The following is a 26,436-nucleotide window of genomic DNA, read 5'->3' as shown; positions in this document are numbered from 1 at the left end:
GCACCTCATCCCACCTCTGATGTTTCAAGGGGTTGTATTTGCTCTGTTCCTATTTTGTATTGTTTTACGGACTTTTAAGCTTGAATACTGTTGGTATCTCCATATGTTTCATTCTAAGTGCAAGGGGCATAACTCTGTCAAATCTCTCAATTGTACCCAAAATTTTACTTGACCTAGATATTCTTATGATAAATCTGTATAGCCCACCACATTTCATTTCAATATGTGCAACCTCTGCAAAGAAAATGAAAAGAAACTTGATGGACTGATAGACAGACTGATCAACTGGCTGACCGACCGACAGACAGCAGCAAACCAATATGTCCTCCAATCTTCAAAGGGAGGCATAAATATAAGCTCTTTCCGTTTTTGACAAGCCAATCCACAAATTTAATACTACAGATAAACATTATGCAATGAAATTAAAACTTGCCGGACAAACTTTCATCTTCTACCACAACAACCTGCACACCTACATCTACCCCTGGATTTCCGGCAATTTGTTTTGAATCATCTCTACATGCCTACAAAGAAATGTTTGCTCTCTAAAGTAAAAACAAAACAAATCACATAGAACACAGACAATTATAACTTTATTTGGAAGAAATTTTGCTTTGACTTAATTTAGCAATTGAACAACTATGATTCCCCCAAAATCATGGTGTCACAGAAATTTGTGTTTTACAATATTATATTTACAAGTTTTATTTTTTTTAAAATGGAGCTGTACCTGAATAAAGAATATTTTTGGTATGCCTTTTAATTCTGGATCTTTGAATATTTCAACTATTTCCCTCACTGAGACTCGTTCATCTTTAAAGTCTGTTGAGAATCCGTTTTTGTCTGGTTCTGGATGTGTCAAAACGTAATCCTCGTATGTTTCCACCTTGTCTGTCTGTCTGTCTTGGGTTTCCACATTGTCTGTCTGTCCGTCTCTTTGTTCATTTTGTGGCAGAATCACTCCATGGGAGGACACTGTCACCCAAAGGCATCCACACGAGCCACCACAGCAAAGTCCTTTAACTTCAACATGTTAAACAAACATTTAAGATCATCTTACATCACATTATCAAAGCACAAAACATGAATTCATTGAGATCATTTAAAACATTCATGAAACTTTTTGTAATTCTGTCCACCACCATCACTCTCTTTCAAACCAGAAGTCTGTGTCGAGACTGTAGCTCTACTGGTTTGTACTTTAAACAAAGAAAGGTGGCAATTGGGACTTGAGACTTCACAACAGCAATAAATAGAATAATGATCATGTATCTCAGTGTACATTAATACTTGCATGCCACATTATATATGTACTATAATCAGACTAAAACTGTATTTGGAATTGCATTTTTTAAGTATTTCACAGAAATTTCTTATTTCTAGTAACCACGGTAACACCATTCATCGAAATCAAAAACCGATAAACAGAATTTGTATCTCAGTGTAGTCTACTTGTGTGTCAAGTTATATTGAAATCAGACCAAAACTGTAGGAGGAGTAGCATTTTGAATGTTTTTCACAGAAATGTCTATTTTTAGTAACCACGGCAACACCGTTCATCGAAATCAAAAACTGATACACAGAATTTTGTATCTTAGTGTAGTCTACTTGTTTGCCAAGTTATATTCAAATCAGACCAAAACTGTAGGAGGAGTAGCATTTTGAATGTTTTTCACAGAATTTTTTATTAGTAACCACGGCAACATCATTCATCAAAATCAAAAACCGATAAAAAGAAATAGGTATCTTAGTGTAGCCTACTTGCGTGCCAAGTTATATTGAAATCAGACTAAAATTATAGGAGGAGAAGCATTTTAAAAGTATTTCACAAAAATGTCTATTTTTAGTTACCACGGCAACACCATTCATCGAAATCAAAAACCGATATATAGAATCATGTATCTAAGTGTAGTCTACTTTTGTGCCAAGTTATATGGAAATCAGACTAGAACTGTAGGAGGAATAGCAATTTTTTTGAAAAATTGTTTACAGACAGACAGACGGACACATTACTAATCAAATAAGCTCTTCTGGTCTCTGACTAGTAGAGCTAGCTAAAACAATAGCGATCTATTTACCTACAGTATACACATATTGTGGCTCATTGTCTACTTGACAATTGTTGCAAATTTTAATGTCATTATTTTTTTTATTTAATACATCTTTTCCCCATATAATGACCATAAATTAATGTTTTGATCAAAATTCAAGCAACATTACCCAAAGATGCTTGTGATTTCTTCTGATCTATAATGTCATCATTTCATTGACCTTACCAGTGCCAGTGACCTAACATGACCTTGAGATATGACCTTGGGTCATGATCAGGATACAACTTTAGATCATTAATGACAAGAGGCCCATGGGCAACAATGCTCAGTTACTTTGGCCCTTCTGTTTTTCACTAGATTTACCCCTTTCCTTGTAATACTTATTGTGGCCCCATGTTTTTATTACATTAAAATTTAAACTACCCTTGAATATTTCCCTATATGTTTCAACTTTTCTGGCCTAGTGGTTCTTCAGACAAGAGGCCCATGGGCCACATCGCTCACCTGAGAAACTTTGGCCATGCTGTTCTTTAACAGATTTCCTTCCAACAGGGGTCATGATTTGGACAATTTATAATCTACACTACCCCAAGATGCTTTCACATAAGTTTCAGCTTTTCTGGACCAAGGGTTCTTGAGAAGAAGATTTTCAAAGATTTTTCCTATATATTTCTATGTAAAAATTGGATTCCCTATTGTGGCCCCACCCTACCCCCAAGGGTCATGATTTGAACAATTTAGAATCTACACTACCCTAAGATCCTTCCACATAAGTTTCAGCTTTTCTGGCCCAGTGGTTCTTGAGAAGATTTTAAAATTTTGTTTCTATATATTTCTAAGTTAAAATTTGATTTCCTTTTGTGGCCCCACCCTACCCCGGGGGTCATGATTTGATCAATTTAGAATCTACACTACCCCAGGATGCTTCCACATAAGTTTCAGCTTTTCTGGCCAAGTGGTTCTTGAGAAAAAGATTTTTAATGTTTTTTCATATATATTTCTATGTAAAACTTGGATTCCCTATTGTGACCCCACCCTACCCCGGGCGGTCATGATTTTATCAATTTAATATTTACACTACCCAAGGATGCTTCCACATAAGTTTCAGATTTCCTGGCCCAGTGGTTCTTGAGAAGAAGATTTTTAAAGTTTTTTCCTATATATTTCTATGTAAAACTTGGATTCCCTATTGTGGCCCCGCCCTACCCCCGGGGGTCATGACTTGAACAATTTAGAAGCTATACTACCCCAGGATGCTTTCATATAAGTTTCAGCTTTTCTGGCCCAGTGGTTCTTGAGAAGAAGATTTTTTAATGACCCGACCCTATTTTTGTATTTTCTTGATTATCTCCCCTTGGAAGGGGTCTTGGTCCTTGATTTCAAGGATGCTTTGTACCAAGTTTGGTTAAAATTGGCCCAGTGGTTCTTGAGAAGAAGTTGAAAATGTGAAAAGTTTACAGACGGACGGACGGACGACGGACAACGGGTGATCAGAAAAGCTCACTTGAGCTTTCAGCTAAGGTGAGCTAAAAAAGATTTTCAAGGGATTTGCTTGTGTATTTTAATTTGAAAAATTTGGTTCCCTATTTTGGCCCCATTCTACCCCTGGGGACCATGATTTGAACAATTTAGAATCGACACTACCCCAGGTTGCTTCCACTCAAGTTTTCAATTTATTAACTTTTCTTGTCCATTGTTTCCTCAAAAGAAGATTTTTTAAAAAAAGATTTTCATGGATATTTTTACTTGAAACTTTGATTCCTCATAGTGGCCTCGTCCTACCCCAGGGGTCATGATTTGAAGAATTTAGAATCCACACTACCCCAAAACACTTTTCACATATGTTTCAGCTTTTCTAGCCCAGTGGTTCTTGGAAAGATTTAGAATATTTGGAGATTACCCCAACCTATCTTTGTCTTTTCTTGATTATCTCTCCTTGTGAGGGGAGGGGGCTTAATTTTTACAAATTTATTTCAAATGGTACATCTTCAGGTTCCAAGTTGATAGCCTGTCAACATTGCACTACCTGGTGACCTTGACTCTTAACTCAAACATATCCTCATAAATAGCAATATACTCCAGCTATTCAGTTGACACAGATTTTAAAAAAATATATCCACATTGAAGCATATGGTTTTTAGATACTACATGTACATGTTTCAGGTATATATACATATACAGGGTTATTTTTGTCCCACTTTATTTTCACCCTTTCACACTTGCAAACATTTTTGCCCCATTTTAAATTCGACCAGTAACAGTTTTGTTTAAGAAATCAAATACATATTCTATGAAATTCGCCCATTTTAAATTTGTTCAACTGAGGTTAATACTAAACGTCAAAAATAAAACAGGAGCAAAATTTCCCATGCATGCATAAAGTACATATATGTAGATATATATCTCTGGCTGAAACAATTCTAATTTGAAGTTTGGATACATGTTTGATATACTCAGTATATAGTGAATTAAGACAAACAGTGAAAAATTGACGTACATTTTTTCAATTCTTCCAAAAATTGGGTCTTGGATAAATTTCTTGTGGACTTCACATTTTTTTGGTTATCAAATGGATAAATTTCAAACTTTAAATCTACCAACATTCTAGTAAAAATCTGCCTCTGTTGTATAATTGCGATTCCTCTTCTGAGTCTATTATCACCGACTGAAAAATCCCAATCAAAGTTGATAGCTTTCCATGGTTTTCCCTTCATCACTTCATAAGCACCAGAATTCATCCTGAACTGAACCTAAAATTTAAAAATATGTAATGTAAATTGTATCATTGTACAGTGCTTATAAAAGCAATGAATTATTATTTTTTGAAAGATTTAGTCTCGTAACTGCAACGAAGTGTGCAAACAAATTGTCATGGGTTATAAAAATTTGTTTGCACACACCGTTGCAGTTATGAGACTAAATCTTTCAAAAATAATGATTCATTGCTTATATTTACATTTTTAGCTCTCTATACCAAGTCTACCTTGAATGTAATTTATGTGAGTTATATAAAAAACTAAATAATTACGTATTATCCTTCGTGTAAGCTACAGTTAATGGAAGAGCCAAAATAACAGCTTCTGGTCAATGTGAGTGTGATTTTGGATTATGACTTTGCACTTCATAGGTGTTCAACAATTGTGAAGTCAAACTTAAACACATGCTTGAAACTTTTGGCACCCTGTCCGTGTAATGTAATGGTGTTCTGAATGCAATAGATTACATTTCATTTGATATGCAGAAAACGTGTGATGTAAATGTTATGGTTTTGACATGGATATTTAAAATTTATGTCCTGATAATGTGACACATGTCCATACATGAACAGGCCCCTATTTTGAGATTCATTATTATCATTATCTTGTCATGATTTAAATATGATTTTATTCTGATAGTGTAATATATATTTCTGTATTCAGATAATCCTTTTTACGATAAATATAACCATAAAGATTAAATCAATAATTTCAAAAAAAGTAAAACAATTTTTTTAACAAAGATAAACATTCTACTTTCGGTTTAACGTTACATGAAAACTTTTCGAAAAATATGTGTAGACTCTATATTTAAGCCAGTATCTATTATTTTTCACAAATTCACATTGAACATGTTGAGATAAAAAAAAATGAAAAAAAATCTATCGCATAAATGCTCAGTTTCATGAATGTTTACTTACTGATGATATTGCAACTGAGTGGACTTACAAGTTACCCCTTTTAGCACTAACGGTGTAATAAATTTTCGCACCCTGTCCCTTCGAGATCGTATACCACCACACACACAAAGAAGAAATGAAAACCACAAACAAGGATAACGATGTGAGAAGCTACAATAATTCTATACGTAACAATGAAGTCCATTTTCAGACTCCATACATCACAGCCCGTTTGATTAATTATTCTTTCATTTTTGTTTAAACAAAACACGAAGTAAAAGTGACCCAAAAGTGTGACAATACGTATAGATCGAGAAACTTCCCCTTTGAAAACACAGACCCCTCCTAAAATCTTTGTTAGGTTGGTATGAACAGTCATAGGTATATATGCTTTAAAAGTATTTAAACGACCCCAAGTTTTCCAATGGGAAAGAAGTCTCTTTTTTTCTGAAATTCAGGTAGACCCCCCTTTCCACACACACTCGAGGAAAAAAAATCTAGATTCACGCCTCTTATTGTAGGGTCTCATCCGAAGGACTAGTATTTTTTATGTATAAAAATAAGAAAAGTATAAAATAAAATCATTAAATACTGTAATATTAAGTGCTCTAATTTCAATGTTATTTTCTTTCTGTCTTCTTTATTCTACTGAATTCTTTTATTTTGCGCTTGACGTAACAGTATGAATGACATAACAATTAAGATGACGTCATAATTACTTAGCGTGATATAGCAACAAAGTCAGAATAAACACAATGGGTTGCTTCCATAGTAAAGCTGCGCCTTTTCCAACTCCTTTTCGCACCAAAAAACAGCAAAAGAGGCTGCGAAAGATACTGAAAAAGAATGGAATCAAAGCCCAAGTGAGCGGGGAAGGCGTTGCCTTTGATATTCCTGTAACTGTTGGAGGAGAGAAAATGTGGCCTAACGTATTTCTGAAAACAAGACTCCAAAGAAAAGAGAATGAGGATGAGTTGCTTTAAAACGTAAGAACAACGTAAAAGTATCTGTAATTGACCACCACATTTAGGGTCTAAGAATTAAGGAAACCTTTTACGTTCTTTAATGAATTAGATAATAAATAGATACTTAGTTGTGTTCAAGAATGATCTTTTTTTTTCAGGTAAAAGAGAACTTACAATGATAGAGAAGCAAGAGAGAGCCAGAGAACGAAGGGAGGAAATAGAGAGGAGGAGTAAGGAAAAGTTGAGGAGACAATCACTACATCGCCAGACCAATTATAAACTCAGTGTTATGTTTCAGCTGCTGGACATTTTACAGTGATTCTGTTTGGAATGTCTTTTTTTTAAATGTTTCAATAAAAGGATTTTTCTTCATTCTTTAAAAATGTGTTCCTTTATAGCAAAGAAAGATAAACTGCAACCAAATAATGTGACATAAAAACATTACCATTTTAAACAAAAAAAAACTTCAATCGTAAAAAATAACTAACACAAATTATAAACTGTACTAATCTACCTCTTTTTCGCAAAATTTACAACACGCGAAAAAAACCGGATATGCGGTATATTGACCCATTTTTAAATGAAAGATTACTGTCATGGTCAGTAGTTATACTGGTATACTAATTACAGTCTCCGTAGTAGTAAAAAATACGTTCTCATAAAAATATTATTAATCTCATTAGGCTACTTTCTATACTTTATTTTTGCGCAATTTACCGGGGGGGGGGGGGCACGTTTTGTACACCAAGTGCAATCATTTGGTGCAAGTTCACCTCTACAGGACATGCCAAGACTCACTCACAAATATGATTGTGTTACTGTGAAGAATGTAAGACGAGTTCAGAGAACCAGGTTTTGTATTAAACGAATCATTTTGACACGGCCGCGCAAGAATGACATTCAAAATTCTGAAACCTTTTTGAACAGAACTTGAAAAAGTAATATTAACCGGGTTTTTGAAGACAAATGTCTATTATCGACGATACACCTCATCGCCTCAAAGGGTGAAATGAAATATATGGAGATACGAGGAAAAACAAAATGATTAAAAAAACATAGGTAATCAGAGATTACAGAGCTCATCTCAACGATGTTGTCTTTAAGTAAGGCAAAATCACACAATTAACCAACAAAGTGTACATTCCAAAAATGAAAATATTTAAGCAATTTTAATCTGATGCTTTGAAATAGAACTATATAAAAAATTCGAACTAGTTCTTCTTCATGAAAATGTAATTAAAATCCAGCATCTGAAGCAAAATTGGGAGTTTTTGTGCATCATTTGTGCAAGTTTGGTTTATACAATGTTATATAAGCCTTAGAGTTTTTTGGTAATAGACCTGAACCTAAAAACTTTTACTTGGTCCATTATCCACAAAATGTATGTCATATTCAACATCCGAAGCAAGCCCGGTAGTGTGCATCCTAAGATATATATAGTACATGCAAGTTTGCTGATTATAGGGCTCATAGTTAATTGAAAGTGAAACCTGCACCAAAACATTAACCTGATCACTCATCTGGAAAATATAGGTCAGATTCAGCATGCTAAGCAAGCCTGGTAGTATGCATCCTTAGATGTATCATCCATGCAAGTATGGTCATTATAGTGTTCATAGTTACTTGGAAATGAGACCTGCACCAAAAACTTTAACATGTTCACTCAACTGGAAAATGTAGGTCAGAATCAGCATACGAAGCAAGCCTGGTAGTGTGCATTCTAAGATGTATCATCCATGCAGGCTTGGTCATCAAAGTGCTCATAGTTACTTGGAAATGAGACCTGCACCTAAAACATTAACCTGTTCACTCAACCGGAAAATGTAAGTCAGATTCATGCAGCTTCCGAAGCAAGCCCGGTAGTGTGCATCCTTAGATGTATCATCCATGCAAGTTTGGTCATTATAGTGCTCATAGTTACTTGGAAATGAGACCTGCACTAGAAACATTAGCCTGTTCACTCAACCGGAAAATGTAGGTCAGATTCAGCATCCAAAGCAAGCCCGGTAGTGTGCATCCTTAAATGTATCATCATACAATTTTGGTCATTATATATATATAGTGCTCATAGTTACTTGGAAATGAGACCTCCACCAACAAGAGGCCCAGGGGCTACAGTGCACACCTGAGCACACAGGCTAGGAAAAAGCAATTGAGTTTTGAGGGGGGGGGGGCTTAAATCTTAACTCCCCAGGGGGTCATGATTTGAACAAACTAGAATCTACACTACCCTGAGGATGATTTCATATAAATATCACTAATTATGGCTTTGAAGTACTTGAGAAGGAGATTTCAAAAGATTTCCCTATATATTCTTATGAAAAACTTTGATCGACCATTTTGGTCCCTGCCTTCCACCGGGGGTCTGGGTCATGATTTGAACAAACTTGAATCTGCACTACCTGAAAGGATTCCACATTAGTTTTATCTTTCCTGTCCTAATGGTTCTTGAAAGAAGATTTTTAAAGATTTTTCCTATATATTCCTATGTAAAACTTCGATCGGCTATTTTGGCCCCATCCTACCCCCGGGGGTCATGATTTGAACAAACATAAATCTACACTTCCTGAGGATGATTCTACATGAGTTTCATCTTTCCTGGCACAGGGTCCTTGAGAAGAAGATTTTTGAAGATTTTTCCTATATATTCCTATGTAAAACTTTGATCGGCCATTTTGGCCCCACCCTACCCTCGGGGGTCATGATTTGAACAAACTTGAATCTACACTACCTGATGATGATTCCACATGAGTTTCATCTTTCCTGGCACAGTGGTCCTTGAAAAGAAGATTTTTGAAGATTTTTCCTATATATTCCTATGTACATGTAAAACTTTGATCGGCCATTTTAGCCCCAACCTACCCCCGGGGGTCATGATTTGAAAAAAATTGAATCTACACTACCTGAGGATGATTCCACATGAGTTTCATCTTTCCTGGCCCAGTGGTTCTTGAGAAGAAGATTTTTAAAGATTTTTCCTATATATTAATACCTATGTAAGACTTTGATCGGCCATTTTGGCCCCACCCTACCCCCGGGGGTCATGATTTGAACAAATGTGAATCTACACTACCTGAGAATGATTCCACATGAGTTTCATCTTTCCTGGCCCAGTGGTTCTTGAGAAGAAGATGAAAATGTGAAAAGTTTACAACAACGACAACGACTACGACGACAACAACGACAGACAATGGACAAATTTTGATCAGAAAAGCTCACTTGAGCCTTCGGCTCAGGTGAGCTAAAACTATTCATTCAACTGGAAAATGAAGGTCAGATTCAGCATCCAAAGCAAGCCTGGTAGTGTGCATCCTTAGATGTATCATCCATGTAAGTTTGGTCAACACTGGACTTATAGTTCCTTGGAAATGAGACCTACACCAAAAACTGCACCAAAAATGTTAACCTGCCCCTAAAAAAATAACCTGGTCATTCCTTTGCTGAAATTGCAGCATCTGAAACTTTGACTGGTACAATGAAACACACTAGAAGCATCTTCCATGCATGTCAATATAGGACATAGAAGTACTTAAAAAGAAAACTGCTCCAAAAAAACTTAGCTTTAACCTGGGACGCCGACACCAACGCCGACGCCGAGAGTATTACATAAGCTCCTCCAGCTTCGTTGAGGTGAGCTAAAAATCAGAAAAATTACGTACAATGGTATCTGCAGATCTGTAGCGTTATGGTTTTATATATTTTTCTTTGACCATAACGCTACAGATCCCGTATTGCAATCAAAGTACTGAGAGTACTGATAGGCGGAAGCATGATTGCAAGTTCTCAAGTGCAAAACTTTAATGACACATGTTTGAAGCATAAATTGTTTTAAAGGGGGAGGGGTGATAAATATTTTGATGGATTTTAGTATTGAAACCAAGGATAAAAAATAAACAATATTTCTGCCCTTTGAAGCGGAGATGTGAGAATAAGTGACGTCAATAGCAATATGAATATTTTAACATTTATTAAACCCCCGATTGAACAGCGGGAGGGTATACTGTAATCGGTATGTCCGTCCGTCCGTTCGTCTGTACGTCTAGCTGTCCGTCCGTCTGTACGCTTTGGGGTACTCATCTCTTATCCGCAACTCCTCTAATACCACTGAGTGAAATTTAATGAAACCTTCAGAATCTTTATTACATATTGCCATTGTGAGCATTCTATTTTACTTTTTGATCCGACACATATTTTGGGTTTCCCGCCCACAGCAAAACATTGACTTTTCCATTATAATCATATGGGAGGCGGGGGTATCATTTAGTGAGCTCATTGCTCACAATACCTCTAGTTTTTGTCAAGTATCACAAGTTAAAAGTGAAATGCAAGTTGCAATACATACAATTTGTAAGATATGGTTTTGGGGAACAAGAAATGGATAATTATAAAATTTCACACAAAAATGAGTACTAATGAGTAATAGAAAACAATAGATATCACAACTGCTTTTTGGTTTTTTTATGTGTATTAACCTAGTTTTAGTACCAATGAAACAGAGTCTTGTTATAAAACAGCTAATTAAATAAGGATACAACATACATAGAAGACCTTACATATATCAACAATGTGCTTGTGGTTCTGTGAATTGTTTTCATTCAATACACGTATGGCCCAGGTAGAACAAATCACAAATCTGCTGATGACAGGTGAACCCTGTGTCATGATATCCACAAGAAATGGAATATTTTTTAAGAGAGCTTCTACCATGGCAAGTCCTTGAACGCCAGACAATTTTATTTCTATTCCTGTGGTAAATTTGTCTAGTTTGACAGTCTTCACCAAATCCTGGGAGTCTGAAGCCCGGGACCTGGTAAAATTGGAAGCGGGCATGTGGAAAAGGCACACATACAAGGCCGAAGGGCATGTAAATTCTGAGGCATGGGCCTCCGTATTATCAAATTAAATAATATTTACCAATAACATTAGATATACTTAGAAGTCTTTAATTTTTCATTTAAACAGCTTCAAGCACAAAAGCAAATTTTAGAGACAGTTAATTCTTCATTCAATTATTACGCGAATATAGTACATATATATAAATAAGCAAGTGATTAAAGGAGTTACCTCTTTTCTTCTTCTTTCTTCTTTTTATACAAGATTATTGAAAAGATTAGTTCCTCAGTAGCTATGTACCTGTCATTAATTCTGAAACATAATTACCTACTTGAACTATTTTGTCCCTCGTAGTATTTCTAAAGATCGCTCCAGGACCCCGTGCTAATCAAATGTTGAACCCGATTGTTAATGTGTTGTCGTTCGTTCTTCTCTCAAAACATGAAACGTATCAGGAGTACTAAAATAACTATTCGTTTTATTATTAGGCTATTATTTTTATTAGACTTTTTTACATTAATCAAAATAAATTGTTAAAATTAATTTGCCATAACACACGCTTTTTGATATGATAATAACGATACATATTGAGAAGGGGATCGAATATGATTTAGCGGGTTGTCTGCCCTTAGTTTAAGATACATCCGTTTGGAGTACCATGAAACGTGGCAAGCATCTTGAGAGGACGAAAGGTCAACAAAGCAAACGTAATAGGCGGCCTCCGCCTAAAAAGGTGCAATTTACGGCGCAATATTTTTTGCGCTCTTTTGAAAATTTCTCCACTTTCCAGCATCGATCAATTAATTACCTTTCACTCCCAATTTCTAGGCACATTATTTAACTAATCTGAGTATTTTATCCATCTCCCAACCCTTTATAGTCGTCTCTACAAGTGTTAACTCGCTGGATTAAAAGTATTTGTTAGATTGCTGAAAATTCACTTCAAACGAGTTTTTTTGCCTGTAGAGACGACTATAAAGGGTTGGGAGGTGGATAAAATATACATATTGGCTACAGAACGTGTCTAGAATTAGGGAGTGAAAGGTAGTTAATTGACCAATGCTGGAAACTAAGTGAAGAAATTCTCCCCAAAAGAGCAAAAATATTGCGCCGTGAATTGCACCTTTTTTGCATTACGGGATCTGTAGCGTTATGGTCAAAGAAAAATATATATAACCTTAACGCTACAGATCTGCAGCTTATTTTTATCATTTTGAATTTTTCCCCCGATAAAATTCACATGGCTTGGTACAATTTTCTAAAATGTATATTATACTTTTAGCACCAAGCTAATATGCATATTCTGGAGTATTTGTTACTTTATTGAAGTATTGCTAATATTTGCCAAGTCTATATTTTTCATTTTCCAAGTTTTAGGAGGAAAAAAAGTCTAAGAGTTATCAACTTTTCTAAACCTGAGACATGATATTTAGACATCTCCAAAGAAAAAAAAATGTTTGCATCATCTGTCATTAATTAAACAATGCGAATCAGGAGCATCCGTCGCAAACTTGGACCTTTAAAACGTAAGAAATGTGATCAGGTGCCATTGAGGAGTGAGCATCTCCTACAGACCGGTCACAACCCTGTGTTCTCGTTGTCATGATCGGAAAAAAAACATGGAAAAATCCATCGACAATTCAGTGAATAACTACCAGTACCTCTTAAACTTTCATATGTAGAGCATACTCTTCCGTATCGAACCAGTCATAAACATATTTAATGCTACTTATAAGTAATAGAAGTTGAAAAGTTTAAGTCACCAGTCGGCTGGGAAAGGGCAACCAAACAATATTTAAAGAATCACTGTCTACCTAGAAAAGTATGCCAGGGCATCAACAATAGTTGGAGACGGAATAATTTGCATAAAGAGTGAATCCCATCGTGCATAAATTATCCAATGTTTCCCTCTATCAGTAATGTCCCTGGTATTCTTAACTAACTAAACAGTGATTCATTATATTTTCATTTCATTTTGAAATAAAAATGTAAATTTAAGTTTAAAAATGTGGACTAATAGATTTAAATTACTACAATCCCGTGTCAATTTCAATACTAGTAGTCCCTGGCTCCCTGCCCACTATCGTCAAAGCCAGACAAGATTTACATGCATTTTAGGTCTCCTTAGCTCCTGGCCTATATTGCATATGAAATTTACATTCCAGTAGAATGATAAAGAAGTCAACTGCACTAACTTTCAGACTTATCACAGAGAGAAAGAAATAGAAATGTTATCATATGTACACTAGATAATTTCATAGCAAGAAATACAAAATTTATTGATTATTGATTAACATAAACACACTAGATTTACAGCAAATTTATTTATAAAAATAAAGAATTCTTGATGCATGTAATATATGACAGTTATTCAACTTTAATCCTGAAGCGTGATACAAGACATGGATATGATGTCAATCTAAAATGATTATCACAAAAATTGTTGAACAGGGAGAATCAGGAATGAATTTAAGCATCAGGATTGAAACAATTTTTTCTGATGACCGCCTTCAAAATAAAAGAAAACCAATATATCATGTATAATATCACACAGCTACAGACTAATTAAAACTGAACATACAATGTATAATATCACATAGCTACTGATAGAGTAAAATTAAACATACAATATATAACACAGTTACTGATAGAGTAAAACTAAACATACAATGTATATCACACAGCTACTGATAGGAGTAAAACTAAACATACAATGTATAATATCACACAGCTACTGATAGAGTAAAACTAAACATACAATGTATAATATCACACAGCTACTGATAGAGTAAAACTAAACATACAATGTATATCACACAGCTACTGATAGAGTAAAACTAAACATACATTGTATATCACACAGCTACTGATAGAGTGAAACTAAACATACAATGTATAATATCACACAGCTACTGATAGAGTATAAGGTCAAAATTGAATTCTCTGACCTTAAGACAAACATGTGGAATCAGAGAGCATCAGTTTTGTTTGGGTGTCCAACAGGCGCTACAAATAGCAATATCGTATAAAGTTCTACAATTGCTGGATGATACGTATGGTTGCATTTTGTTGCCAAAAATTTATTTTCTTTCAAACTTGTTGAGACCAGAAGAAAACTTAAACATATACAAAGGCAAGGGATATCAAGGCTACAATAATGAATTATATGTAGTTGAGATTTTTAATCACTATGATATCTCAGATACCTAGATGTTAAAGATAACAAAGTTCACTGTATAACAATGCATAAATAACACCAACACTTATCGAGTTAAATTATAGAACTATAGAATTTCTAATTTTTCCTTTGCCAATGCCAGTCTTACAAATTTAGGCATCATGTTTGGTTGAAAAGACAATTGGTATTGACTATGGATTTGATGATGTACATTGGGCCAGTAATTTTGATATTAAATTATAAACAAAGTTGTCATAGACAGTTCTGCAATATTAAAATTGTAGCACTGCTACCCCTTTGTTAGGCCTCATATCTGTAAAAACATTGTCTTTTACAAAAAAAAATCATTTCTATGTGGGTATATACAGAAAACTACATATGGATTAAAAAAAAATCACAAAAAGCATTTCTATGTGAAATATAGAGAAAACTATGTTTTTTTTTTTTAAAAAAAAATCACAAAAAGCATTTCTATGTGGGAATACATTGTATAGAAAGCTACATGTCCTTGTCAAACACAATGTGTCTTGTAAGTGTATGGCAGATACTGAGTAATGGTTTATATTTAACAATATCTGTTTTGATGCTGACAGTGTTCTGAGATTGAGATAGCTGGCAGTTGGTTTCTCTCAAGAAGTCCAGAAGATTTACAGGCCTTCCTGCATCTTTAAATTCATTAAATTTCTTGGAAAGATCACTCCAAACATGGCTTCCCCTTACAGAATTAAATCCTGCTGCATAGCCTGAAAACATAAGGACAATCACTATTATTCTATGCATACAATTTGGAACCAGGGTATAAAAAACTAGAGACCCAGGGACCACATCAGTCCTCTGAGCAACTAGCTAGGTAAAAGAATAGAAATCAGTTCAATATTGAGAAGTTTAAATATAAAAGTGGGTTTGGGAAGTGGGAAGGGAGGGGGGGGGGGGTAATTGAACAAACTTTAATCTATACTTCCTATGGATGCTTTTAAAATAATCTGATACATAATGACTTTGCTGTTTGTAATTTGAATATTTTTATTGATAAAACCCTGATATTTCTTTGTTCATTGCACTGCTATGTTGTTCTTGTGAAGAATTTTAACAATTTTTTCTATGTATTCCATGCGTGGATCTAGAGGGGGTTGGGTGTCAGGACCCCCCTGGAATTTACAAGGTTAAAAAAGGTATATACTAAAGCAAGAAAAAAGTTACCATGGACCCCCCTTGGAAAACACTGACCCCCCTGGTAAATGCGAATATGTGTGAAATGGGTATGAAAAGTGAAAGATTTAAGGCAATAGAAGTCAAAGTCTACCCCCCACCCCCCGAAATAGGTTTTTGATGTTTGTGCGAGTTTAATTTTTTTTTGGCTTGTCAAGAAATTTCTGGGATTGGATTTTTATGCCCCCGTAAACAAAGTTTCGGGGGTATATAGTTTTTGTTGTGACCTTTTGTCTATCTAGCTGTCTGTCTGTCCCTCTGTTTGTCCGCAAAAACTTAAACCTTGCCCATAACTTTTGAGTTAGTGGAGCTATGACTTTTATATTTCACGTGTATTCCTTGTGAGAAGACCTTTCTTTGGGTACCACCAAATTTGACCGTTTGACCCTGACCTTGGAGTTTGACCCACTTTTACATGAAAATTTTAAACTTTTACTTTGGCCATATCTTTTGAACAGTAGATACCTGGACATTTATACTTCACATATGTAATCTTTGTTGAAAGACCTTTCATTGGATACCAAGCATCTTTGACCCTTTGACCTTGACCTTGTAGATTTCCGTACTTGTGAAAAACTTTAACCTTGGCCATAACTTTTGAATGGTAAGGGAAAGGGCTTTCAAACTTCATATTTGAATCCTTGTAAAACGACCCTTCATTGGATACCAAGAACTTTGACCCTTTGACCTTTGAGATTGACCTACTTTAAATAAGCAAACTTTGACCATAACTTTTACAGGGTTAGGGCTAGTGCTTTTATACTTTACATATATAATCCTTGTGACAAGACCTTTCATTTCATAACAATAACTTCGACCCTTTGACCTAGACCTTGGAGTTTGACCTACTTTTTAAAAAAATTGAACCTTGGCCATAACTTCTGAACTTTTAGGGCATGGGCTTTCATGCTGTACATAAGTATTCTATGTGGCAAGACCTTTCATTTGATACCAAATTACATTGACCTTTTGACCTTGACTTTGGAAAACAAGAGGCCCATGAGCCACATCGCTCACCTGAGAAGCTTTGACCATTCTGTTCTTTACCAGATTTCCTCCTTGTAATACATAATACATTCCCACCCTACCCCACTGAACATAATTTAGACATTTTGAAATCTACACTACCCAAGGATCCTTCCATGTGCACATAAGTTTCAGCTTTTCTGGCCCAGTGGTTCTTGAGAAGAAGATTTTCAAAGATTTTTCCTATATATTTCTATGTAAAATTTTGATTCCCCATTGCGGCCCTGCCCTTCTCCCGGGGGTCATGATTTGAACAATTTAGAATCTACACTATCCCAGGACGCTTCCACATAAGATTCAGCTTTTGTGGCCCAGTGGTTCTTGAGAAGAAGATTTTCAAAGAATTTTCCTATATATTTCTATGTAAAACTTTGATTCCCCACTGTGGCCCACCCTTCCCCCGTAAAACTTTGATTCCCCAATGTAGCACCGCCCTTCCCCCGGGGGTCATGATTTGAACAATTTAGAATCTACACTACCTCAGGACGCTTCCACATAAGTTTCAACTTTTCTGGCCCACTGGTTCTTGAGAAGAAGATTTTCAAAGATTTTTCCTTTATATTTCTATGTAAAACTTTGATTCCCCATTGTGGCCCCACCCTTCCCCCGGGGGTCATTATTTGAACAATTTAGATTCTATACTACCCCAGGATGCTTCCATATAAGTTTCAGCTTTTCTGGCCCAGTGGTTCTTGAGAAGAAGATTTTCAAAGATTTTTCCAATATATTTCTATGTAAAACTTTGATTCACCAATGTAGCCCCACCTTCCCCCGGGGGTCATGATTTGAACAATTTAAAATCTACACTAACCCAGGATACTTCCACATAAGTTTCAGCTTTTCTGGCCCAGTGGTTCTTGAGAAGAAGATTTTCAAAGATTTTTCCTATGCATTTCTATGTAAAACTTGGATTCCCTATTGTGGCCCCGCCCTACCATCGGGGGTCATGATTTGAATAATTTAGAAACTACACTTTTCCAGAATGTTTTCACAGAAGTTTCAACTTTTCTGGCCCAGTGGTTCTTGAGAAGATGATTTTTTAATGAACCCTATTTTTGTCTTTTCTTGATTATCTCCCCTTGTGAGGGGACTTCGCCCTTTATTTTTACAATTTAAATTTCCCTTCACCCAAGGATGCTTTGTACCAAGTTTGGTCAAAATTGGTCCAGTGGTTCTTGAGAAGAAGTCGAAAATGTGAAAGGTTTACAGACAGACGGACAGCTAGACAGCTAGACAGACGGACGGACGACGGACAAAATGTGATCAGAAAAGCTCACTTGAGCCTTTGGCTCAGGTGAGCTAAAAAACTTTATACCGTTGGTTTACTTTCAAATTTCACTTGTTTTTCAATGAGAATACCCTGCTTTTGTACCAATTACTTAAATTTGCATTTAAGAAAAGTTTAGTCTTTGATATGTTGCCATACCGGGGCATCAGTGTTTCACAAACACATCTTGTTTTTCCATTTACTTTAAAGTACAGTGTTAAAGATAAATTGTGAGAGGCTAGGGGCTGAGGTTTATGAACAAAATCTCTGTGGACCTAACAACAAATTTTTATTTCAAAGCGGCATTTTTGTCAATTGAAGCGGTCAATTTGGCCAGTAGCCGGTTGTTATAAGGAAAACACTGGGCCCAACACTGGGGGTCATGATTTGAACAAACCTGAATCTACACTACTAGAGGATTTTTCCACTTGAGTTTCATTTTTCCTGGCCCAGTGGTTCTTGGGAAGAAGATATTTAAAGATTTTTTCAATGTTAAACTTTGATCAGCCATTGTAACCTCACCCTACCTATTAAGGTCATGATTTGAACATCTACATTACTGTAGATCACTTAATTTTTCAACTCCTTACTTACGCCAGATAGTCATTGACTCTTTATATTAGCGAGACAAAATTTTCACGAATTGTGGTCATTGCTCTATATAATCTTAAGGAATTCTATTAACGTGAGATTAATATTTTTGCGAGCATACCTTCTCACATAATTACGTGAAAATAAAGTTCTCATGAATAAAAGTTATTTACAGTACTTAAGAATGCTTCCACATGAGTATCATCTTTCCTGGTCCAGTGGTTCTTGAGAAGATTATCTTTTAAAAGATGCCATTAATTTTTCACTTATTTATACCCGGTAATTATCTCCCCTTGGAAGAGGAGGGCATGGCCCTTTATTTGAACAAAGTTGAATCCCCCTTTACCTTAGGAAACTTTGTGGCAAGTTTGGTTGAAATTGACCAAGTGGTTCTTAAGAAGAAGATGAAAATGTGAAAAAGTTTATGACAACACAGACAAAGCCAATAAGGCCAATGGCGAAAACAATGACGACAGACAACACACAAATTTATTTTGATCAGAAAAGCCCAGCTCAGGTAAGCTGAAGAACACTCAAGATGTGTTTGTGAAACACTATGCATCCGGCAGCAACCAAGCTATTTTTAGCATAAAGGTCACAAGCTCATTGACCTTGGTGTTATTTGAAAGGACTTTATTAGTGGAGTATGCATACCAAATATGCAGTCTCTATCTCTCACATTTCTTTACTACTTACCAAATGGAGTTGAGAACACTATGACACTATCGTCAATGCAGGGAGGTGAGTATACAATTTGGTTCTCAGATGGGGTCCGTGGAATTTCAACTGAAATATCTGAAAAATAAGATTTCAGTGAGACTGGAGAAAATCTCATCGACATACCATAAATCTGTTACAGTAAATAAACTTTAAGCAAATTTGTGCATGCATTGCATTCACCAAATATTTTTTTCTTTAATAAAAAATGTTTTTATTCAAATGTAACTAATAATAAAGATTACATTGATTTATGTATTTTATGTCCATTTGTAACTTAGTAAAGTGTTATGAAAACTTTCAAAAGTTTAGATGTTTTATCGCTTTTCATATTTCTATCTGACAATTTATCATTGGCATCGTTTAATATTGTATACACGAGTACATGTGTAATTTATTGTAATTTGTTTTCTGTACATAAGTAGTTACTTATAAATGATTATGAAAATTTTAGGTGGTTTTCAGGTTAAGTTCCATGACAATTTACAAAAATTTTATATGTAAAATTCATTCACATGCTTTTGACCCTGAATCGCAAAAATAATATCAATCAAAGTAAAAATTTCCAGATTTACAGTAATGAAAAACGATTTACTGAAGGACAAATTAGAAATGTTCACAAGCTCTGGCTTTGTTGAACAGGCCTCAGGAATGCATGACAGTATGTATTGTTTTTGGCATCCATGTGTGATCACTAACATACAGGGCTGACTTGGAAATAGTGCACCACCCCCCCCCCCCCCCCCCCCCCACCCACACACACACACACACATGACAGGAATTCCGCAATCAGGAAAAACAAATATAAAAAGTTTTGGACAATGAGGTCAAGAAAATATGCCTGTAATCATACATGTCACATATACATGTAACCAAGAAAGCGGAAAAACGAAATCATTAGGTGGCAGCAAGGCTGAGAAAACAGCATGTAATATCATTAAAGTAAGCAGTCCAAAAAAACTAAGACCAACAGAAGAAAACTTTTCAAGAAGTTCTGGACCATGTTATGTCACCGTGGCGTATGGGAAGATGAACGTTACATAGCCAGAAAATCCGCAGCAATACAAAGGAACTCCCATCGGAAAGAGTAGTGTAACTTCAAACAAGTTGTTACGTTTTAGATTGAGTCCCAATTGAATTAGATTATTATTATGAGAAAAGAATTCAAAATTTACGTATAAAAAGTAGTGTAACTTCAAACAAGTTGCTACGTTTTAGATCATTTACCAAATTAAATGAATTAGATTATTATTACGGGAAAAGAATTAAAAATTTACGCATAAACGTCTTCATTGACGTTCAATAAATTTATATCCAAAATAACTGCACTGAAATTAAAAATCAAGGTAGTACATTAACATCCAGTGTTATTTAGAAATGTATACACAAGCTAGCTTGTCTTCGCTGGGGAATTCACACCTGCTGAAAACTAGCTCTGCCCCACACTAAACTTACCTGAGGAAAACTGTACGCTTAAAAACCTCGGCCTTTAATCGTACCCAAAAGAGAACTTCAAGTTGATCTAAATATTTAAATGATAAATCTGAATACCAAATTTCATTTCAGTATGTGCAAATCCTTTGAAGACAAGAGGCCCATGGGCCACATCTGTAATGATAATGTACATGTAATCCGTTTTGATCCGATTTGTTTTATCGGGTTGTTAATAATTTATTTAGACTTGAATGTAAACTCTGGGACAGAATAAAAAAGCATGAGCATGACTTGGATGTTGTGGTTTATCATGGCTAAAGTTTGACGAGATAGAAAAATTACAACATATCGCTCACCTGAGCACATGAGCTAGTTAAAAAACACAAATCAGCTCAGTATTGAAAAGTTTACTGGTTGGGGGAGAAAGGATTTGAGTTTTTTTTTTACTTGAGAATGTCACTTTATCAATAAAACATACATGTATAATTTTGAATACTTGAGAAGAAGAGTTTCAAAGAGTTTCCCTTTATATTTCTATGTAAATATTTGATTGCCAATTATGGTCAAACATTACCCCTAGGGGTCTTGATATGAACAAACTTGCATTAACTATAACTGAGGATGTTTCCATATTAATATCACCAATCATAGCTTTGCTGATCTTGAAAAGATAATTTTAAAAAGATTTTTCCTATGTATTCCTATGTAAATCTGTGATCGGCCATTGTGGCCCCGCCCTACCCCCGGGGGTCATGATTTGAACAAACTTAAATCTACACTGCCTGTGGATGTTTCCACAAGAGTTTCATCTTTACTGGCCTTATGGTTCTGGAGGAGAAGATTTTTAAAGATTTTTCCTATATATTCCGATGTAAAACTTTGATCAGCCATTGTTGCCCAGCCCCCCCCCCCCATACCCGTGGTCCTGATTTCAAAAAAACTTGAATCTACACAACCTGAGGATGCTTCCACATGAGTTCCATCTTTCTTGGCCCAATGGTTATGGAGAAGAAGATTTTTAAAAGATGTCATTAATTTTTCAGAACTTCATAATAATATCTAACCTTGGAAAAGGGCCTGGCCCTTCATTTGAACAAATTTTAATCCCCTTCACCCAAGGATACTTGTGGCAAGTTTGGTTGAAAATGGCCCCGCAGATCTTGAAAAGAAGATGAAAATGAAAAGTGTACAACAACGACAGACAACGGACAAATTTTGATTAGAAAAGCTCACTTGAGCCTTCGGCTTAGGTGAGCTAAAAATGAATAGAAACTTGGTTGACCAACAGACCAACCGACTGACAGCAGCAAAGCAATATGCCACCCCATCTTTGAAGGGGGGTAGATACATAAGCTCTTTTTGTCAAAATTGACCAGTCAATCCATGAATTCAAAACTATAGAAAAACATGATGCCATGAATTTAAAACTTGCCCGACACACTGTCTTCTTCTCCAAGAAAAAGTTGTACACCTACATCCACCCCTGGATCTCCCGTTATTTGTTTTGATTCATCTCTACATGCCTACAAAGAAATTTTTGTTCTCTTGAGTAAAAAAAACCAAATCATATAGAACACAGACAATAACAACTTTAATTGGAGGAAATTTTGCCTTGCTTATAGCAATTAAACAACATTCCATCAAAATCATGCAGTCACAAAAATTGGTGTTTTACCATACTTACAAGTTTTATTTTTTTAAAGTGCAATGGTACCTGAATAAAGAATATTTTTGGTATTCCTTTTAATCTTTGATCTCTGAATATTTCAGCTATTTCCCGCACCGAGACACGTTCATCTTTGAATTTCGGTGAGAATTGCTGTTCTGGCTCTGGGTGTGTCAAGATGTAGTCCTCATATGTTTCCACCTTGTCTGTCTGTCCATCTCTTTGTTCATTTTGCGGTAGAATGACTCCATGGGAAGAAACTGTCACCAAAAGGCACCCACATGTGTCCTCACAGCAAAGTCTTTTAACTAAAACATGTTTAAACAAACATTTATGAACTTTTTCTATCACATTATCAAAGCACAAAGCGTGAACTAGCTCATTTCGATCAGTTTACAATTTTTTAAAAATAAATTTATCATTTAAAATAAAAATAAAAAATCAAGTTAATTAAAAAAATATGTAATACCTATAATAATAACACTAACATGTACTGTAAAAGCACAAATGTTCGTGGGGGATTAAATTTCGTTTATTTCTTTGTTAACAATTATCAACGAAATTAAATCCCACACGAACATTTTATATGAATACATATTGAATAGAATTACATTCAAAACAACGAAATTAAATGCCAACGAAACTATTTTTGATGAAAAATCAACGAAATTTTATCCCCACGAAAATTTGTGATTCTACAGTATAGATAATACATATTTTTTTGATTTACAGAAAAATTTGGTAAAATTAATAAGAATGCAAACTCTTGTGTTTGAATACATGCCTGATAAAAACAATATGTAGTGGATTAAAACAAATAGTGAAACATTGACTTACATTCATTAAGTTCCTTCAAAAATCCGGACTTGGATAAATTTCTTGTCTTCTTCACATTTTTCTGGTCAAATGGATAAATTTGAAACTCTAACTTTTCCAACATTGTAATAAAACTTTTCCTCTCTTCTATAATTGCGATTCCTCTTCTGAGTCCATTATCACCGACTGAAAAATCCCAATCAAAGTTGATAGCTTTCCATGGTTTTCCCTTCATCACTTCATAAGCACCAGAATTCATCCTGAACTGAACCTTTAAAAATATGTAACGTACATTATATCATTGTACAGTGCTGATAAAAGCAATGAATGATTATTTTTTGAAAGATTTAGTCTCATTACTTACAGGTCTGGACGATTTCTAAATATGGAAGTCAAGAACGATAACCGTGAATTGCTATTAATACACAGAATAAACAAGGCACTAATCCTTCTGACCAATCAGATAACAGCATTTAGACAAACCCATGACAGAATAAATAAAACACGTGGTTTTTAAGTTTTTTGCTCAAAAGATTTTTTTAGAACAAAATTTTTGTAAACTTTATGCGCATTTGCGAATAATATAATATTTATGACAATTCTACCGTGAACAAACACGACTTGAAAGCTTGGAATACGTTTTAAGTGGGATAAAAAAAATCTGTCTCTAGGAGTTAGCAATCCCAAAAGTTTACTTACGTTAAAAAATTGATATAAATACGGTAAATTTTCAGTTTATAGAGCCTGACATAAAAATCTTATCGAAAAGTTAACAGTCTTTATTATTTTTGAGTGTTTATTACAGAATGCTAGTATATATTTCATGCAGTTTTTGATATGCGAAGTAAGATATTGGGATAAAACGCATTCATGTATAATTACAGGATTCTCTTTTCTCCACGTTAAACGCCTTTCCTTATGCCCATTTAAAGTCTGCATAGCTAAGTATTTGGTGCTCATGAAACCCGTGATAATGCAAAACTATATTTGTATACTCCATACGATTTAAACACTTGTGTGAGTTGGTCTATGCACATGGAATTTAAGCATTATCGATGAAAATCGGACGGCTAAGCAAAATTATATTTACGATCATATATTATATACTGGTAAAAGTTATAATTAAACTTGATGAAAACTTGCTGGTGCGATCCATACCTCTGTAAACCGGCGATTACATTCTATCGTGCATTATTTTCTTTCTTTACCGAGATAAAAATGTCAAGGTTGTTCACGGTAAAAATGTGGGGAATACCTTATTCTTCAAAAGTTTTCATCTTACTTTTACAGATTTTTTGCTTAAAAAATCTTTTTGAGGAAAAAAACAAAAGCACGTGCTATCTTTTTGTTCTTTTAAAATATGTTTTGGGGTGTGTAAAAATGCTGTTGTCTGATTGGACAGAAAAATAATAACGTGTACTTGATGTACATTTATAGCAATTCTCGGTTATCGTTCTTGACTTCCATATATTTAGAAATCGTCCAGACCTGACTTAACAACGATGTTTGCAAAAAAATTGTCACATGAGTTATGAAAATTTGTTTACACACACCGTTGCAGTTATGAGACTAAATCTTTCAAAAATAATGATTCATTGCTTATATTTACATTTTTTAGCTCTCTACCTTGACTACAAATGTGATTTATATTTAAAAAAAAACGAAATAATTATGTATTATATCCCTCATGAACATGATGAAAGCTGCAGTTAATGGCAGAGCCAAAATAACAGCTTCTGGTCAATGTGAGTATGATTTTCGCTTATGACTTTGCACTTCATCTAGGTGTTCAACGATTGTGACGTCAAACTAAAACATATGCTTGAACCTTTTGGCACCCTGTCCGTGTAATGGTGTTCTGAATGCAATCGATTACATTTCACTTGATATGCAGAAAACGTGTCATGTAAATTTTATGGTTTTGACGCGGATATTTAAAATTGATGTCCTGATAATGTGACACGTCCGTACATGAACAGGCCCCTATTCTGACATTTATTATTATCATTATCTTGTCATGATTTAAATATAATTTTATTCTGATAGTGTAATATTATATTTCTTTATTCAAATGACCCTTCTTATGATAAACATAACCATTAAGATAAAATTAATAATTTAAAAAAAGTAAAACTATTTTTTTTAACAAAGCAAAACATTCTACTTTCGGTTTACCTGTAAACAGTTCGAAAAATATGAGTAGACTCTATTAACATGATAGATAAAAGCCAGTTTCTATTTTTCTCCTAAATTCACATTGAACATGTTGAGATAAATAAAATAAAAAAGAAATCTACCATAATGCTCAGTTTCATGAGTTTTTACTTACTAATGATATTGCTACTGAGTGGACTTACCGCTTTGCAGAAGGATAAATCGTACGCTCAACTAGGACCTTAGGTCCCCTGCTCAGTTCACGGCTATCGGGCCTGTTTACTCCGCTACAAAATGTAGTGCGTAGCATATGCAAAGTTAAAATAGAATAAACCGTAATACTGTGAAGCCTTTACAGTGTAAAATAAAACCCAGAAAATTTATTTTTGTCAAAGGAATAACCATCTGATGGGTATTAGAAAAGATAGAGGGGGTGGGGACGGGGGTGCTGAGTAACATTAACTGCAATATTATAAGATATATGATATATAAGAGTTTAACATTTATGGGTTATGTTGGGTGACCTGTGGTCTTCCCTATGATTTTATTATTCCATGTAAGGTTATAGTATCTGTATAACACAGTGTCTAACCTCTGATCTCCTTACGAATAGTAAGCGACACAGAGTAAACGACATACAGTCGCTGCATTCGCAGATCTCTAACAAGCAGGGGGAGGGTGAAGATCATGCCCCCTACCACCCCTACCTCTTCATTTCCCTCGGACTTTTCACCGATCCTTTAACATAATGGAAAAATCTTTTGTAAATTATTTAATGTCTCCGTTGTCTTACTTATGCGACCTCATCATTTTAACAATTTTTAGTAAACCACTGATTTTATTTAGAAGAAGTACCCCCTGTATTGCAAAGTTT

The 26,436-nt window shown here is 34.9% G+C and overlaps 2 protein-coding genes across 2 annotated transcripts; both read right to left on the bottom strand.

Annotated features, from left to right (window-relative positions):
* Positions 1 to 433: 433 nt before the first annotated feature.
* LOC134272060 (uncharacterized) lies at positions 434 to 5,816 on the bottom strand (the record flags this gene model as incomplete). The annotated part of the gene is made up of 4 exons (XM_062754296.1): positions 5,728 to 5,816; positions 4,549 to 4,801; positions 731 to 1,023; positions 434 to 524 (listed from the first exon to the last, which is right to left on the bottom strand). Coding segments are annotated over exons 2-4 (625 nt in total), but the record flags the coding sequence as incomplete, so codon positions are not given.
* An 8,018-nt stretch (positions 5,817 to 13,834) lies between these two features.
* LOC134272061 (caspase-6-like) lies at positions 13,835 to 25,771 on the bottom strand. Its single transcript, XM_062754297.1, has 6 exons — positions 25,738 to 25,771; positions 23,430 to 23,679; positions 22,641 to 22,900; positions 22,359 to 22,449; positions 19,472 to 19,570; positions 13,835 to 15,425 (listed from the first exon to the last, which is right to left on the bottom strand). Exons 2-6 carry the CDS (start codon positions 23,665 to 23,667, stop codon positions 15,181 to 15,183), a joined length of 933 nt encoding a protein of 310 aa, XP_062610281.1. The 5' UTR covers positions 23,668 to 23,679; positions 25,738 to 25,771; the 3' UTR covers positions 13,835 to 15,180.
* Between the last annotated feature and the right edge of the window lie 665 nt (positions 25,772 to 26,436).

This window comes from Saccostrea cucullata, unplaced genomic scaffold (assembly GCF_032062105.1).
Source record: "Saccostrea cucullata isolate Sc308-1 unplaced genomic scaffold, CSIRO_AGI_Scuc_v1 ctg8324, whole genome shotgun sequence".
Classification (NCBI taxonomy): Eukaryota; Metazoa; Mollusca; class Bivalvia; order Ostreida; family Ostreidae; genus Saccostrea; species Saccostrea cuccullata.
The sequence above is the reverse complement of the archived record's forward strand: the minus strand, read 5'-3'. Positions and strand labels throughout refer to the sequence as shown.